Source organism: Malus sylvestris, chromosome 5, assembly GCF_916048215.2.
Source record: "Malus sylvestris chromosome 5, drMalSylv7.2, whole genome shotgun sequence".
NCBI lineage: Eukaryota > Viridiplantae > Streptophyta > Magnoliopsida > Rosales > Rosaceae > Malus > Malus sylvestris.
Window position 1 is genome coordinate 28,712,724 of NC_062264.1, and position 18,025 is coordinate 28,730,748.

The window sequence follows — 18,025 nt, forward strand, 5'->3', positions numbered from 1 at the left end:
TAGACCTTCAAAATTTATGGGTCTAAACTTTGTTAGTGCTGTTTCTTTGCTATTCTTTTACCCTTCTTGGTCAGAGCGATGTAGTGGGAGCTGCAAGCTTCACGTGCTCAACTTTGGCAGAGAACTTTGGCAAAGTTATCTGTGGTACCCATGAGCTATTGTTGCGTGTGGGAAGTGGGTGATTGAACAGTAAGATTCATGTGTTTTCTACTTCCCCAGAAGTCTTTGACAGAATGCCCATAATTTCCGCAAAACTGAGTGTGCGTGTGACAGGTGCTGACAAGGCTGGAAAAGGCTTGAAAAGTAGGTGCCTCTTCGATTTCTGAGATCGGCCCTCGTGGTCTCTGGGGAGCCCAGCTTTTGAGAAAGCGAGCGCCTCTTCCATTTTTGAGATCGACCTTCGTGGTCTTTGAGCAGCCCAACTTTTGAGAAAGCAAACGCCTCTTCGATTTCTGAGATCAACCCTCGTGATCTCTAAGCAGCCCAGCTTTTGAGAAAGCAAACGCCTCTTCGATTTCTGAGCAGGCGCCTCTTCGATTTCTGAAGCTTCGTCGAGTGCAGATTTTTATAGGGGCTGGCATTAAGTTCCAAAGCACACTTGAATCTCCACCAGTAGAAGCTTCATTCTTGCACTTCTAAGATCTTGATTTGTCCGACCTCTTCTCTCTTCAACACCTTTGAAAATGTCTGGCCCCTCCGACCGTCGTTTTGACTTGAACCTTGTTGAAGAGGCAGCCCCGCCTTCTCCAGACAACATATGGCGACCATCCTTCGTCTCCCCTACTGGTCCTCTTACCGTTGGGGATTCCGTGATGAAGAATGATATGACCGCTGCGGTGGTGGCCAGGAACCTTCTCACTCCCAAAGATAACAGACTACTTTCCAAACGGTCTGATGAGTTAACTGTTAAGGATTCGCTGGCTCTCAGTGTTCAGTGTGCAGGTTCTGTGTCTAATATGGCCCAACGCCTATTTGCTCGAACCCGCCAAGTTGAATCATTGGCGGCTGAAGTGATGAGTCTCAAACAGGAGATTAGAGGGCTCAAGCATGAGAATAAACAGTTGCACCGGCTCGCACATGACTATGCTACAAACATGAAGAGGAAGCTTGACCAGATGAAGGAAACTGATGGTCAGGTTTTACTTGATCATCAGAGATTTGTGGGTTTGTTCCAAAGGCATTTATTGCCTTCGTCTTCTGGGGCTGTACCGCGTAATGAAGCTCCAAATGATCAACCTCTGATGCCTCCTCCTTCTAGGGTTCTGTCCAGTACTGAGGCTCCAAATGATCCCCCTCCGGTGCCTTCTCTTTCTGGGGCTCTACCGACTGCTGAGACTTCTCCAAAGCAACCTTTGTGAAGGCTCCCTCTTGTGTGCTTATTTTGACTCATGTATATGTACATATTTGTAGCTTATCGGGGATATCAATAAATAAGCTTTCCTTCATTTCAACGTATTGTGTTAAATACACCAAAGCCTTCTTCGCTAAGTTCTTTGAAATTTCTTTTGTTAAAGCTTGTATGTTGAAGCTTTCTGAGTGGAGCATGTAGGTTGGGGTAGTGTTCCCTTAATTTCCCGAGTGAGGAAAACTTCTCAGTTGGAGACTTGGAAAATCCAAGTCACTGAGTGGGATCGGCTATATGAATCTTAGAACGCCATTGTGCTCGATCCTGTGTCATGTCCTTCGTTAGATCTAAGTACTCTAGGTCTTTTCTTAGAGTCTCTTCCAAAGTTTTCCTAGGTCTTCCTCTACCCCTTCGGCCCTGAACCTCTGTCCCATAGTCGCATCTTCTAATCGGAACGTCAGTAGGCCTTCTTTGCACATGTCCAAACCACCGTAACCGATTTTCTCTCATCTTTCCTTCAATTTCGGCTACTCCTACTTTACCCCGGATATCCTCATTCCTAATCTTATCCTTTCTCGTGTGCCCACACATCCAACGAAGCATCCTCATCTCCGCTACACCCATTTTGTGTACGTGTTGATGTTTCACCGCCCAACATTCTGTGCCATACAGCATCGCCGGCCTTATTGCCGTCCTATAAAATTTTCCCTTGAGCTTCAGTGGCATACGGCGGTCACACAACACGCCGGATGCACTCTTCCACTTCATCCATCCAGCTTGTATTCTATGGTTGAGATCTCCATCTAATTCTCCGTTCTTTTGCAAGATAGATCCTAGGTAACGAAAACGGTCGCTCTTTGGTATTTCTTGATCTCCGATCCTCACTCCTAACTCGTTTTGGCCTCCATTTGCACTGAACTTGCACTCCATATATTCTGTCTTTGATCGGCTTAGGCGAAGACCTTTAGATTCCAACACTTCTCTCCAAAGGTTAAGCTTTGCATTTACCCCTTCCTGAGTTTCATCTATCAACACTATATCTTCTGCGAAAAGCATACACCAAGGAATATCATCTTGAATATGTCGTGTTAACTCATCCATTACCAACGCAAAAAGGTAAGGACTTAAGGATGAGCCTTGATGTAATCCTACAGTTATGGGAAAGCTTTCGGTTTGTCCTTCATGAGTTCTTACGGCAGTCTTTGCTCCTTCATACATATCCTTTATAGCTTGGATATATGCTACTCGTACTCCTTTCTTCTCTAAAATCCTCCAAAGAATGTCTCTTGGGACCCTATCATACGCTTTTTCCAAATCTATAAAGACCATGTGTAAATCCTTTTTCCCATCTCTATATCTTTCCATCAATATTCGTAAGAGATAGATTGCCTCCATGGTTGAGCGCCCTGGCATGAACCCGAATTGGTTGTCCGAAACCCGTGTCTCTTGCCTCAATCTATGCTCAATGACTCTCTCCCAGAGCTTCATTGTATGACTCATTAGCTTAATACCCCTATAGTTCATGCAATTTTGTACGTCGCCCTTATTCTTGTAGATAGGCACCAAAGTGCTCATTCGCCACTCATTTGGCATCTTCTTCGTTTTCAAAATCCTATTGAAAAGGTCAGTGAGCCATGTTATACCTGTCTCTCCCAAAAGTTTCCACACTTCGATTGGTATATCGTCTGGGCCTATTGCTTTTTTATGCTTCATCTTCTTCAAAGCTACAACCACTTCTTCCTTCCGGATTCGACGATAAAAAGAGTAGTTTCTACACTCTTCTGAGTTACTCAACTCCCCTAAAGAAGCACTCATTTCATGTCCTTCATTGAAAAGATTATGAAAATAACCTCTCCATCTGTCTTTAACCGCGTTCTCTGTAGCAAGAACCTTTCCATCCTCATCCTTGATGCACCTCACTTGGTTTAGGTCCCTTGTCTTCTTTTCCCTTGCTCTAGATAGTTTATAGATATCCAACTCTCCTTCTTTGGTATCTAGTCGTTTATACATATCGTCGTAAGCCGCTAACTTAGCTTCTCTGACAGCTTTCTTCGCCTCTTGCTTCGCTTTTCTATACCTTTCACCATTTTCATCAGTCCTCTCCTTGTATAAGGCTTTACAACATTCCTTCTTAGCCTTCACCTTTGTTTGTACCTCCTCATTCCACCACCAAGATTCCTTTTGGTGTGGGGCAAAGCCCTTGGACTCTCCTAATACCTCTTTTGCTACTTTTCGGATACAACTAGCCATGGAATCCCACATTTGGCTAGCTTCCCCCTCTCTATCCCACACACATTGGGTGATTACCTTCTCTTTGAAAATGGCTTGTTTTTCTTCTTTTAGATTCCACCATCTAGTCCTTGGGCACTTCCAAGTCTTGTTCTTTTGTCTTACTCTTTTGATATGTACATCCATCACCAACAAGCGATGTTGATTAGCCACGCTCTCTCCTGGTATAACTTTGCAATCCTTACAAGTTATACGATCCCCTTTCCTCATTAGAAGAAAATCTATTTGTGTTTTTGACGACCCACTCTTGTAGGTGATCACATGTTCTTCTCTCTTCTTAAAGAAGGTGTTGGCTAAGAAGAGATCATATGCCATTGCAAAATCCAAGATAGCTTCCCCATCCTCGTTTCTCTCCCCAAAACCATGGCCACCATGAAAACCTCCATAGTTGCCTGTCTCCCTGCCCACGTGTCCATTTAAATCTCCTCCTATAAATAACTTCTCCGTCTGAGCAATTCCTTGCACCAAGTCTCCAAGATCTTCCCAAAATTTCTCCTTCGAACTCGTATCCAACCCTACTTGAGGTGCGTACGCACTAATCACATTGATAAGTTCTTGTCCTATTACAATCTTGATTGCCATGATTCTATCTCCTACCCTCTTGACATCTACAACATCTTGTACCAAGGTCTTGTCCACGATGATGCCAACACCGTTTCTCGTTCTATTTGTGCCCGAATACCAAAGTTTAAACCCTGAGTTTTCTAGATCCTTTGCCTTACTACCAACCCACTTAGTTTCTTGTAGGCACATAATATTTATCCTTCTCCTCACCATAACTTCCACTACTTCCATAGATTTTCCCGTTAAGGTTCCTATATTCCACGTTCCTAAACGCATTTTGCTCTCTTGAACTCTACCCTTCTGTCCTAACTTCTTCACCCTCCCCCGTCTAATAGGATCAAAGTACTTCTTTTGTGTGTCCCGGGTAAAGTTGATAGGAGCATATGCTCCCAAACAACTTTGAGTGGAGTCGTTCGAAAAGAAGTTTCTATGGCCCCCTTGCTCATTTAACACTGCATCCGGGTGCCGATGGAGATACAGCGACCCTTGCTCACTTATCACTGTACTCAGGCCACACAGCGCGCCACTTACGGGTGACGCCCTAGCTTTAGCGCGATTTTGTTCTGGATTCATTTTCATAAGGATTCGACGTGATCATGGAGTGCCGGCTGTCGACTACCTGACGCCCTCCCCCTCCTCCTTTATCCGGGCTTGGGACCGGCCATGTAAGACATAGGCGGAGTTAAAGCCCAAATCACCAAACCAAAAAATTAGAAAAACAAAACCAGAAGATCATGTATGAAATTGAAATCTTCCGAGAAGTTGCAATACCTGTTCTTCAGGTATACTAGGAAACTCGAATCAGATATTCACCTATTATGTTTTCATCATATAATGGGAGAAAATTTATAGCTTTCATATCTTTATACGGATTTAGAATTCAAAATTTGGATTCCGATGGATACGCAAAGCAATTTGAAAGATAGGAGGATAAGGTTTTGAATAAACAATGAGATTAATTTGGGTTGTAATTTATTTGCAAGAGACTTGATAAACCATTTAATGGCAATTGTTGTAATTTTGCATGTAAACTATGTGCATTTTAATTGCTGACATGGATAATTGTTGTACTTACTAGCCCCCACTTATGCTTGTGTAATATTAGTGGATTCCATTTAAAACAGACTTATAAAATTGGACTCAAATTGGACCCGTGCCCAGCCCAAATTCTACCAAGTACCAACGATAGAAACCCTAACATTATCATTCCCTCAGGCGTCTTGTTCATCTTTTCTCCCACTGCCATTGATAGATCTACCTAGCTCATCCGTGTTCGGTCTCAAATAATTAATCAACAATGCGGACATCCAATAGCCACCGCCCTGTCCATATGAAATATTACAGGCCTGTACCTGTTAAGGTAGAACAGTCATTCCCCCCGACGAGAGTTGTCGTGGGCACTGCAGTTCTTATTGTGAGCTTTGTGGTCTTCGTCCTCATCCCGTCGTTTTTGGTTTACTCAAACTTCCTGGACCCATTGCAAGTCAGTGTCGAGTCGATTACCGTTTCCCGACTCAGCGCTGCCGGTTCCGAGTGTACCGCCGAATGGGAGCTGAATCTCGTAGTCACAAACCCCAACGGCAAGTACGGCCACGACCTCTACTTTGAAGATCATCTGCAGGCCACGCTCTTCTTGTACGACCGCTGGTTTGACGGCAGCTTCATGCTGGCTACCAAGTCATTGCCTCCTCCCTTGCCTTTAACCAATGAGACCAGCCAGACGGCCACTTTGAGTTTCAAAATGCAAACTGACAGTGCCTACTTAGGTGAAGTGCTGAGCGAGGAAATCTCGCAACGGATAGTTCAAGTCCGCCTGATAGTGACGGCTCGGTATCAGCTCTTGCCCACGACTGGGGAGATTGATGATGGGGAGACTGACGGATTGTATGTGTTGCGGCTCTCCTGCCCCAACAGCATGGGGCTGTGCAAGCCCGTTTCTAGCCGTAGCAGGAACATCATTTGAGTCTTTATTAAATGTGTTGGTAATTGTAGTTTGCTTGCACTAGACACACTGATGTTATGTAATTGGAGATAAATTGAGTCTAATTAATTTCAAATTAATCCAGTGATGTCGTTTCTTATCTGATGTGTGATTGCGTATTACATATATTGCTGTTGGGAAATGCAGGGTTGGACTCATTAAACCGATTAAGTAATTTAGTGATTTTATCTGTTATATGGTAGTGAATCATGTAACATTATTCTTCGTCTTAATGATACACTTGAAGGGAAGTGTGCAAGGTGCAGCGCTACATTTCCTAGTCATAAATCCCTCTGCACCTTGTTGTATTATATTGTCGGAGCTGGTGAAAGTAAAAGGAATTTGACGTTTTTAGATGGCACAGCTGTTTATTACGGTATGCTTATTGCGTTCTTGTTCTGAATTCTCCGGATTTATATTTGTTTGATATCGCTTTTAGCTTTTGTGGGTAAAGCAAAAACGCTGGCAACACCAAACTGAACCAAACAAAAACGATGTGTATAAAGGAATTGGCTGATTTTAGATGTTTGAAGAAAATGCCAGTCCTTTGAATTTTAGTGGTAGATGATATATTGCCTTATGTGTATGTATGATGCAAACAAAACATGTGTTCTCTCATCCCCAATGCCTGATTAATTACTCCTTTGGAATAATTAGTAGACAGCACCACATTTCACATAGTTGGCCATTATCGGAAGAGTTCTGCACATTTCTATACCCAGCAATCCTACACCGAACATGTCTTGTATAATCTTCAAAAGCTGCTCCTGAGCTCTTTCCTGTTATGGTTTATGTGATTATTCCTGTCTGTCCAGGTGTGGTAAATGAAGTCACTCGAAGCAAACTTTATAACCAAAGTAAATAGAATATTGTCATCAAATTTTCTCACAACCCAGTCCGGCTAATTTGATTAGTCAGCTAGTTGCCTATTAACTCTTGCACTTCATCTTGTCATGGTTCTCAAGATTTATTGTCATGCTCTTCATTAATGATCTGACACCCAGATTGTTTTTGTAGTGTAAGGTGTGAAACCCCTTATTCATGGTATCCGCTATACGAGAGTGTTGCTTGTGCTACCTTTGCTTTGGATCTATCAGACTACTTTGGTCCGGTTGTTATTGAAGTGTCAGATACACTCGACTGACTTGATTTTGTTGCAGGACAAGACAATGGTTTGGGGAGCTGGCAAGGTCATACCTGGGAAGGTCAACCAGATTCGAGATAAATTTGAGTATGACCGAGAAAGGAGAATGAGAAAAAAAGGGTTAGTTGAAAGTATTTTGACAAGTTTTATGTTGTGAACTTTTGCTTTTTGGGATTTGGTTTCTGGCCAGATCAACGCTCCATTTTGTTGAAGAAGGTTCTTCGACCAATATATTTGATAGTAGATTATTTGGTGCTCATTGGCTGCTCCACGTCGTTGCTCACGTCTTTTGTTGATTCCTAATGTCATCGGCTATAGAACTTCCAAACTTCTGTGCATTGATGATTGAGTTAGCTGCAGTTGCCATAGACCGACTTTGATTTGTCCTGTTATTGTTGCCGCTAGAGAGGTGACCTTATATTCGCAATGCCCAAAGTGATTCTGAAATGTCCATTGCTTGCAATTTTGAGAAAGATCCACATACGAACAAACTTGCATTTACAGGGCAGCAACATCTAGCAAATTGGAACAGTTGACAGTCCATTAATATGTTCATTGTTAAGCTGCTTAAAAGGATGGTCCTTTCAGAAACTACTTTTGTTTATGGCATAGTTAAGTTACCCGTTTGTTTCATATAGCAAATTTCATTTTCTGTTCAATTATTTTGAATTGCAAATTGACTTGAGTGTGCATTCCTCATTATTTCTAGTATGGAACGAGTCAATCATCCACTTCAGTATCTTATTGAAAAAAAAATTGTCGATAGTTTTATGTATTTGATCTCCAGTGTTTGCACCCTAGTCTGGAGGAGCTCCTTCTAACTTCCGTGATATGAAATCCCGGAGGCAGCCATTTATCGCTCAGAGATGCTTGTCGGATTCTGAAAGAGAGCGAAGGAGAGCTGCTAATGGTCTATGTCTTATTTATCTGTACGACGAGAGGCCTGGAATGGTGTGCACAGGCTTCCTCGACCGTCACTGTGACGTCTTCTGATATCTACACTATCTAACAACAGGCAGCTTGTTAGTAACTTAAGTTTTTTTTCACCCCTCTTAAAACTTATTAACTTTGATATGCTTAATTTCAAAATAATCAGATGCTCTTTTACATAATTATGTGAATTATTGAATTTTCGAAAGAAATTGATTTAAATTTTTTATATTTAGGCAGGCAAGAGAAAAGGAATTGACAAAGCAGAAAAGTTTTAGAGAAAGCTAGAAAGCTTTAGGTAATAATCGTGAATGTATTTTGGGTTATTCTTCTGTTCATAGGCTCAAAAGCGGTGCTTACTTTGTGGTTGACAATTTTCCTGAAAAGTATTAAGATAGCTTCTTTTGTCAAATTTTCCTTCCTTTTTGGTTAATGGTGAGAATACTATAGGTTAACAAAAACTGCATGTTTCAAAGGAAAAAACACATTAGCGCACACTGGGAAATAGCTGGAGGTATTGGCAAACCTCACTTTGTACATACATGCTTTACAATTCTTGGAAAACCACATGACTCCTGAAAATGATAGTAGCAAATATGATGTATTGGGACTAATATTTTAGTAACATGTTTCTTGCGGTGTTAGAGTTATGCCAGGATGGGTAGTTTACCCTTGGGTATGGGTTGATGGTTGTACAAACATTACATTTGTGTTACGATACTTAAAAATAAAATCTTATTTTGTGGATGAATTTATTTCTACTCTTCGTTTAGGCATTGAAGCTGATGCAATCTTAACATCTTGATAGACTAAAAGTAGATATCTGTTTTTTTATTCTCCACAGTTCTGTCTAACTTCTTCTTGAGTGATAGTTTAGTTAATTTCTTATTACGTTCTTGCAGGTTACATACATATGGCTTATATGAAGTAAGAGTTTCTGGTGATGGGAATTATCAGGTATTTGCAATAATGAGAATGCAAAGTAGAGCGAGAGTGAAGAATGAATAAGGGTAAGATTTTCAAGTTATCCAAGGGCTTTAATATAACAAAACGTCTCAACATTTAAAATTTTTTTTTCCTATTTATTTCTAAATTTTTTGAGCCTCTCAAATCCATTTTGTGCATTAGTTTTAAATTTTCGCTTTAATCTCATCAGTATGATATAAATTTGTGTAACATGCAATTTTTTATTAGAAAAAGAATTGACCTTAGAATAGAAGTTGTAGTTTGCTTGATATTACTAGACTAGCAGGTAAAAAACTCAACCTTTTCGTATCTCTAAATGTTGATTCCTCTCTATTCAACTTAGAGTAATTCCCTTTTATTTTCAAGCCTCGAATGTTATAAACTAATACATTTTTAAAATTGTAAGTTGACGATTACATCGGTCCATTTTTTGAAAAATTTAAATTATCAGATGATGTCTCATGATACCAACTCCCCTCACAAGGGCATTATGAATCCAGCCAAATGTAACCTTCTAATTCCCTTTTTTCCAACATTTCGAATAGAAATTTTTTTATTTTTTATTTTTCTCGTGCATATTACTGTTCTTCGTTCTAGATTTGATTCGTTTAATATTAAAGCTGATGAAAGGATTAATCTCTTTGTACCACTGCAGCTATTACCACAGTTGTCACAGTTGCAGAGATTCCCAAAAACAATAGATTCACTATTGAGAAAAGTAAGACATCTATTTTTATTTTCCACCTTTCAAAATGAAACAATCAAACCATTAAGTTTACTTGTATTCAACAACTTGAATACAGAAGCCATAACATCAATTGTTGATATAAAAGATGACTCAAGCGAGAGACCAGTCCACAAGGCCAAGGCATACCAATGTGATACTCTAATATCAAATAGACAGTCATTTATCCTCAATATACAAAATGAGTTCCAACTCATTCTAAAGTATCTGTTTACTTTGTTTGAAAAAAATAAGTAAGATGTTATTAGTGAAAGGATGTGGTTTAGAGTAGACATCCTTTTCATTCTACCAATACAGTTATCATTTCTCTTTCACTCCATTTACAGATTTGTTTGAAAACTTGCAGGAAGAAACAATGAGACGGTTGAAGTGCAGAATGAAGGTTTACTCTACTACTAGACTAGATCACCTGGTGAAATTTTCACTTCGAGTTGTATATATATGTTTGTGTCCTTTTTATACTTGGGACAAAATTTGAGTTTTAGCATTACAACTAAATGTCCGTAGACATATGATGCAGATTAAGCATGAATGTCACATTTAAATTGGCATGAGTTAAGGTTCAAAATGAAAATTTACAGCTGCTATAGAATTTCTTGGATCTTACCAAAACAAAAAAGGCTGTCCATGCAATCTGAGAATGAAATTTTCAGCTGCGATAGAATTTCTTGGATCTTACCAAACAGTTTCTGGAGTGTGAATATTTTTCATTTTTAGCTTATCCTTGCGTAGGGAGTTTTGATGAATTTATGTTTACTCCTCTGTTTTTTGGTGTTTTCAGGCAAGTGCTGAATATGTTTACCCTGCAGCAGGGCAAGGTACATTTTGCCTACAATTCATTGTTCTATAAAAAATATGAGTACCTAAATTAGATAATTTCTGCTCCTCCCGGGCCCCCATTCATATGATGCCATGATATCAACAATAGATGCTAACAGTTTTCTGAGAAAGTTGAGATTTTTAGTTATATTTTCTGTGTAATTGCAATTGAAAGACTGGAAAATGATTGAAATGTTGATATTTTTTTTTATATATATTTCTCTTTATTTATTTATTTTTTTTATGGAGGTTGTTTGGATTCATATTTCTATTTTTTATGAAAAATGTCTAGAAATCATAAAGATGATTGTGACAAGCAACGATTTCCAAAATCTTCAATGAGAAGCTATTTTCTTCCGAAGGGGTAGAGGAAGACCTAGGAAAACTTTGGAAGAGACCCTAAGAAAAGACTTGAGTACTTGGATCTAACGGAGGACATGACACAAAACCGAGCGCAATGGCGTTCTAGGATTCATATAGCCGACCCCACTTAGTGGGAAAAGGCTTTGTTGTTGTTGTTGTAGACTTTTTGTGTTGAATGGGAAGCATTTGGTTTTGCGTCTTTATTTGCGTTATTTGTGTTTTATTTATTTGTATTCTGTACACTCTTCTTCATCTCTCTCTTTGCACACATTCTTTGAGATGATGTGGTTTTGATAAGTCAACCATACTTCTGTTGTTTGGATGATTTATCTTTTTTGGGTACTCGAATAGATGCGGTATTTCTATATCTATGACTGGTTAACCTTTTTCTTGTCAACTCTCATGCTGGCATATTGTTTTGTTGTTAGTAAATTTGGAATCCCTGCTGACTCTGTTACTGTTAAATATTGTGCAGTTTTGGGACAAGTGAAGGACAATGGGTGGAAGCCAAGTTGAGAATGCTAAGCAGCAAGCAATTCTAGTGGCACTTAAATCTCAAGTATCATCATATGAAGCGCACATTCATCTTGATCTTCATTCCCTTAGGTACAATGCATTTTTACTCGTCAATTTATTATGCTTCGTATAGTGGTAGACTTCAATTGTTTCTTATCTGCTATATTTCACAATTTTTTTTAATAAAGTATCTACTATGTGTGCAGGAGAAAGCATGCAGAACTTGTTGGAGAACTATCAAATTCTTATCACAAGAGAAATTATTATCTGAGGTTTGAAAGTGTTCTTTGTTTTCAAGTTTCCTACATTTACCTGTTATATCTAAATTTCCAAAATCTTCTGCAGCAAAAAAGTTGGATTCTAGTTGTAGTCATAGAGAGGACCCCGACAAGGAAAGGATCATGGACATGGTACCTGATAAACGTTGCTTGTATACTTTCTTTATTTCCCGGAGGTTATGAACCTCCCCATTTAAGCATGAAATTTTCCTTCCAAGGTTCCATCCTTTCTTATCTTCTGGGGTTCTCGTTATGTTTGTATTCTTGGGGGCGTGCATACTCTCTTACTGTATTCCAACTTAGACTATTGTGGGTCTTTATTGGGGAGCTGATTCAACTCCAAGACACATACATATTGCAAGGTATTATTAGTAACGGTACCAATCTAGAACTGTATGATGAAGCAACATCAGTTTATTTGCCTTGTATGGCTCAAAATGTTTGTAGCTAATTTGATCTGATTTATCAACTTGTAGGTGATTAAGACTTGAAGGTTAACCGTTTGAAAGTGGTATATCTCTCTCTCTAGGGTTGTAGACTTCTTAGTCATTTGTCCTCCTTTGCGATATTAACGATTCTCTTATTGTTAGCTGAAACCCGAAACTTAAGTGATTACACAGTGGCATGCTTCAAACCTTCAGTTTTTTTTCCTTCCCCCTTTTCCACTATAATGGGCTGTTGATGCTCCTTTCTTGTCATTATAAGGTCGTTGCCTGGCATTAATTGAAGCGGCATCTGATGTACAAGAACAAGGAGTGGATGATCAGGACCACTTTTTGCATGGTGCTAGAGATCCTTTAATTATCCATTCAAGTAACGACAGAATAAACAAACAACAACAACAACAACAACAACAAAGCCTTTTCCCACTAAGTGGGGTCGGCTATATGAATCCTAGAACGCCATTGCGCTCATTTGTGTCATGTCCTCCGTTAGATCCAAGTACTCAAGTCTTTTCTTAGGGTCTCTTCCAAAGTTTTCCTAGGTCTTCCTCTACTCCTTCGGCCCCGAACCTCTGTCCCGTAGTCACATTTTCGAACCGGAGCGTCAGTAGGCCTTCTTTGCACATGTCCAAACCACCGGAACCGATTTTCTCTCATATTTCCTTCAATTTTGGCTACTCCTACTTTACCTCGGATATCCTAATTCCCAATCTTATCATTTCTCGTGTGCCCATACATCCCACGAAGCATCCTCATCTCCGCTACACCCATTTTGTGTACGTTGATGCTTCACCGCCCAACATTCTGTGCCATACAACATCGCTGGCCTTATTGCCGTCCTATAAAATTTTCCCTTGAGCTTCAGTGGCCTACGATGGTCACACAACACGCCGGATGCACTCTTACACTTCATCCATCCAGCTTGTATTCTATGGTTGAGATCTCCATCTAATTCTCCGTTCTCTTGCAAGATAGATCCTAGGTAGCGAAAACGGTCACTTTTTGTGATCTTCGCTAGATTGCTCCGGTCATTAGTGTGGATAAGTATGTAAATGGATAGAGATAGGAAAGCAAACACAAGATGTACGTGGTTCACCCAGATTGGCTACGTCCACGGAATAGAGGAGTTCTCATTAATTGTGAAGGGTTTACACAAGTACATAGGTTCAAGCTCTCCTTTAGTGAGTACAAGTGAATGATTTAGTACAAATGACATTAGGAAATATTGTGGGAGAATGATCTCGTAGCCACGAAACTTCTAAGTACCGGAGTGTGGTATCGTCTTGACTTGCCTTATCTATCTCATAGGTAGATGTGGCATCTTCTCTGGAAGTACTCTTCCTCCATCCAAGGGTGGTATCTGTAACTGGTGGAGATGCACAAGGTAATGTATCAATTTCACTTGAAGCTTACTTGTAGTTTCATGCTTGGTCAAGCGAGATACAAACCATGTAGTAGGAGTCCCCCAAGTCGCCGAGCTGGGGGATCTGCTGAAAGAGGTGACAGACAAGGTAAGCAATCAGAGCTCCGGCTGATTGTTCACATTCTCCCTATCTTGCAGGCAGCATGAAGGATAAAGAGAAGAAAAATGAGGAGAGATGATATGGGATACTTTTGCTTTTGAAGAAGTAACTTTCCACAGGCTTATTCTTGAACTGAGCTGGAGGGTTTTCTGGTTTCCTCCAGAGTATAAGGCCGACTGAAGAATTTGAGGGTCAAAACAAGTCCATCAAATCTAGAGTACGTTCGACCTTGCTGATATGGGATACTTTTGCTTTTGATAGAGTAGTGGATGTATCGGCACGTGTGCTGTTACGCTTGTCTCCACATGCTTCCTTGTATCCTTCTCACTTGCCCTATCTGTTCCTTAGGCAGATGCGGTATCTTCCCTGGAAGCATAAGATGTTGAAGATGAGTACTCGAGAGCAATGCCAGGTAAGTAATCAGGTAAGGGGTTCCAGTCAGTCAGTTCCTGGCTAGAAGCTTGATTCCAAGTGCTGACTGATTGCTCTCTTTCTCCTTGTCTTGCAGGTAAGAACAAGGCCAAAGGAAAAGACAGGGAAAAAGCATGATATGGGATACTCTTGCTTTTAACCCTGATGATATGAGATATTCTTGCTCTAGTATAGCTTGTTTACAGAGGTATTATTGGGGGGAAAGAAAGCTGAATATTTCGAAAGGCTTTGTTGGGAGTGCCCTCTCAGATAAGAGAAAGGGTTGAGCATTTTTGCAGGTCTGTCTGTCCGTTAGGGATGGAAGTCGACATATATAGGAGTCTCCCCAACATCAAGTAATAATGTTATTCCTTTACCCTGCTTGGTTATAGCACGGTAGTGGGAGCTGCCAGCTTCACATGTTTTAACTCTGTCAGAGCACTTTGAAAAAGTGGTTTGTGGTATCTGGAAAGCTGATGTTGCGTGTGAAGATTACAGACCTGTCGGGGGTCTGGCTCTCGAGATTCGGAGAGCGGTGTCTCTTCGATTTTTGAGAAAGTAATCATGTTGGGAGTCTGGCTCTCGAGATTCGGAGGGCCGTGCCTCTTCGATTTTGGAGCAAGCAATCTTGTTGGGAGTGTTTTCTCGAATGTGAGTAAGGTTGGGCATGTTTGCTAGTCTACCTTGCCACGAAGCACAGAGGTTGACACACAGGGACTTTCCAATTATCCAGCAGTGGTACTGTTCCTTTACCCTCTCTTCGATTTTGAGAAAGTAATCATGTTGGAAGTCTGGCTCTCGAGATTCGGAGGGCGGTGCCTCTTCGATTTTGGAGCAAGCAATCTTGTTGGGAGTGTTTTCTCGAATGTGAGTAAAGGTTGGGCATGTTTGCTAGTCTACCTTGCCACGAAGCACAAAGGTTGACACACAGGGACTTTCCAATTATCCAGCAGTGGTACTGTTCCTTTACCCTCTCTTCGATTTTTGAGAAAGTAATCATGTTGGGAGTCTGGCTCTCGAGATTCGGAGGGCGGTGCCTCTTCGATTTTGGAGCAAGCAATCTTGTTAGGAGTGTTTTCTCGAATGTGAGTAAAGGTTGGGCATGTTTGCTAGTCTACCTTGCCACGAAGCACAGAGGTTGACACACCGGGACTTTCCAATTATCCAGCAGTGGTACTGTTCCTTTACCCTTGTGGGTAATAATATGGTAGCTAGACCTTCAAAATTTATGTGTCTAAACTTTGTTAGTGTTGTTTCTTTGCAATTCTTTTACCCTTCTTGGTCAGAGCGATGTAGTGGGAGCTGCAAGCTTCACGTGTCTCAACTTTGTCAGAGAACTTTGGCAAAGTTATCTGTGGTACCCATGAGCTACTGTTGCGTGTGGGAAGTGGGTGATTGAACAGTACAATTCATGTGCTTTCTACTTCGCCAGAAATCTTCGACAGAATGCCCATAATTTCCGCAAAGCTGAGTGTGCGTGTGACAGGTGCTGACAAGGCTGGAAAAGTAGGTGCCTTTTCGATTTCTGAAATCGGCCCTCGTGGTCTCTGAGCAGCCCAGCTTTTGAGAAAGCAAGCCTCTTCGATTTCTGAGATCGGCCTTTGTGGTCTTTGAGCAGCCCAGCTTTTGAGAAAGCAAACACCTCTTCGATTTCTGAGATCGACCCTCGTGGTCTCTGAGCAGCCCAGCTTTTGAGAAAGCAAACGCCTCTTCGATTTCTGAGCAGGCGCCTCTTCGATTTCTGAAGCTTCGTCGAGTGCAGATTTTTATAGGGGCTGACATTAAGTTCCAAAGCACACTTGATTATCCACCAGTAGAAGCTCCATTCTTGCACTTCTAAGATCTTGATTTGTCCGACCTCTTCTCTCTTCAACACCTTTGAAAATGTCTGGCCCCTCCGACCGTCGTTTTGACTTGAACCTTGTTGAAGAGGCAGCCCCGCCTTCTCCAGACAACATATGGCGCCCATCCTTCGTCTCCCCTACTGGTCCTCTTACCGTTGGGGATTCCGTGATGAAGAATGATATGACCGCTGCGGTAGTGGCCAGGAACCTTCTCACTCCCAAAGATAACAGACTACTTTCCAAACGGTCTGATGAGTTGTCTGTTAAGGATTCTCTGGCTCTCAGTGTTCAGTGTGCAGGTTCTGTGTCTAATATGGCCCAACGCCTATTTGCTCGAACCCGCCAAGTTGAATCATTGGCGGCTGAAGTGATGAGTCTCAAACAGGAGATTAGAGGGCTCAAGCATGAGAATAAACAGTTGCACCGGCTCGCACATGACTATGCTACAAACATGAAGAGGAAGCTTGACCAGATGAAGGAATCTGATGGTCAGGTTTTACTTGATCATCAGAGATTTGTGGGTCTGTTCCAAAGGCATTTATTGCCTTCGTCTTCTGGGGCTGTACCGCGTAATGAAGCTCCAAATGATCAATCTCTGATGCCTCCTCCTTCTAGGGTTTTGTCCAGTACTGAGGCTCCAAATGATCCCCCTCCGGTGCCTTCTCTTTCTGGGGCTCTACCGACTGCTGAGACTTCTCCTAAGCAACCTTTGTGAAGGCTCCCTCTTGTTTGTTTATTTTGACTCAAGTATATGTACATATTTGTAACTTATCGGGGATATCAATAAATAAGCTTTCCTTCATTTCAACGTATTGTGTTAAATACACCAAAGCCTTCTTCGCTAAGTTCTTTGAATTTTCTTTTGTTGAAGCTTGTATGTTGAAGCTTTGTGAGTGGAGCATATAGGTTGAGGTAGTGTTCCCTTAATTTCCCGAGTGAGGAAAACTTCTCGATTGGAGACTTGGAAAATCCAAGTCACTGAGTGGGATCGGCTATATGAATCTTAGAACGCCATTGTGTTCTGTCCTGTGTCATGTCCTCAGTTAGATCCAAGTACTCTAAGTCTTTTCTTAGGGTCTCTTCCAAAGTTTTCCTAGGTCTTCCTCTGCCCCTTCGGCCCTGAACCTCTGTCCCATAGTCGCATCTTCTAATCGGAGCGTCAGTAGGCCTTCTTTGCACATGTCCAAACCACCGTAACCGATTTTCTCTCATCTTTCCTTCAATTTCGGCTACTCCTACTTTACCCCGGATATCCTCATTCCTAATCTTATCCTTTCTCGTGTGCCCACACATCCAACGAAGCATCCTCATCTCCGCTACACCCATTTTGTGTACGTGTTGATGCTTCACCGCCCAACATTCTGTGCCATACAGCATCGCCGGCCTTATTGCCGTCCTATAAAATTTTCCCTTGAGCTTCAGTGGCATACGGCGGTCACACAACACGCCGGATGCACTCTTCCACTTCATCCATCCAGCTTGTATTCTATGGTTGAGATCTCCATCTAATTCTCCGTTCTTTTGCAAGATAGATCCTAGGTAACGAAAACGGTCGCTCTTTGGTATTTCTTGATCTCCGATCCTCACCCCTAACTCGTTTTGGCCTCCATTTGCACTGAACTTGCACTCCATATATTCTGTCTTTGATCGGCTTAGGCGAAGACCTTTAGATTCCAACACTTCTCTCCAAAGGTTAAGCTTTGCATTTACCCCTTCCTGAGTTTCATCTATCAACACTATATCGTCTGCGAAAAGCATACACCAAGGAATATCACCTTGAATATGTCCTGTTAACTCATCCATTACCAACGCAAAAAGGTAAGGACTTAAGGATGAGCCTTGATGTAATCCTACAATTATGGGA

The 18,025-nt window shown here is 41.3% G+C and overlaps 1 protein-coding gene across 1 annotated transcript; it reads left to right on the forward strand.

The window, feature by feature from the left end:
- Positions 1-1,013: 1,013 nt before the first annotated feature.
- LOC126623116 (uncharacterized) lies at positions 1,014-16,969 on the forward strand. The gene is made up of 2 exons (XM_050291918.1): positions 1,014-1,136; positions 16,655-16,969. Exons 1-2 carry the CDS (start codon positions 1,014-1,016, stop codon positions 16,874-16,876), a joined length of 345 nt encoding a protein of 114 aa, XP_050147875.1. The 3' UTR covers positions 16,877-16,969.
- The last annotated feature ends 1,056 nt before the right edge of the window (positions 16,970-18,025 follow it).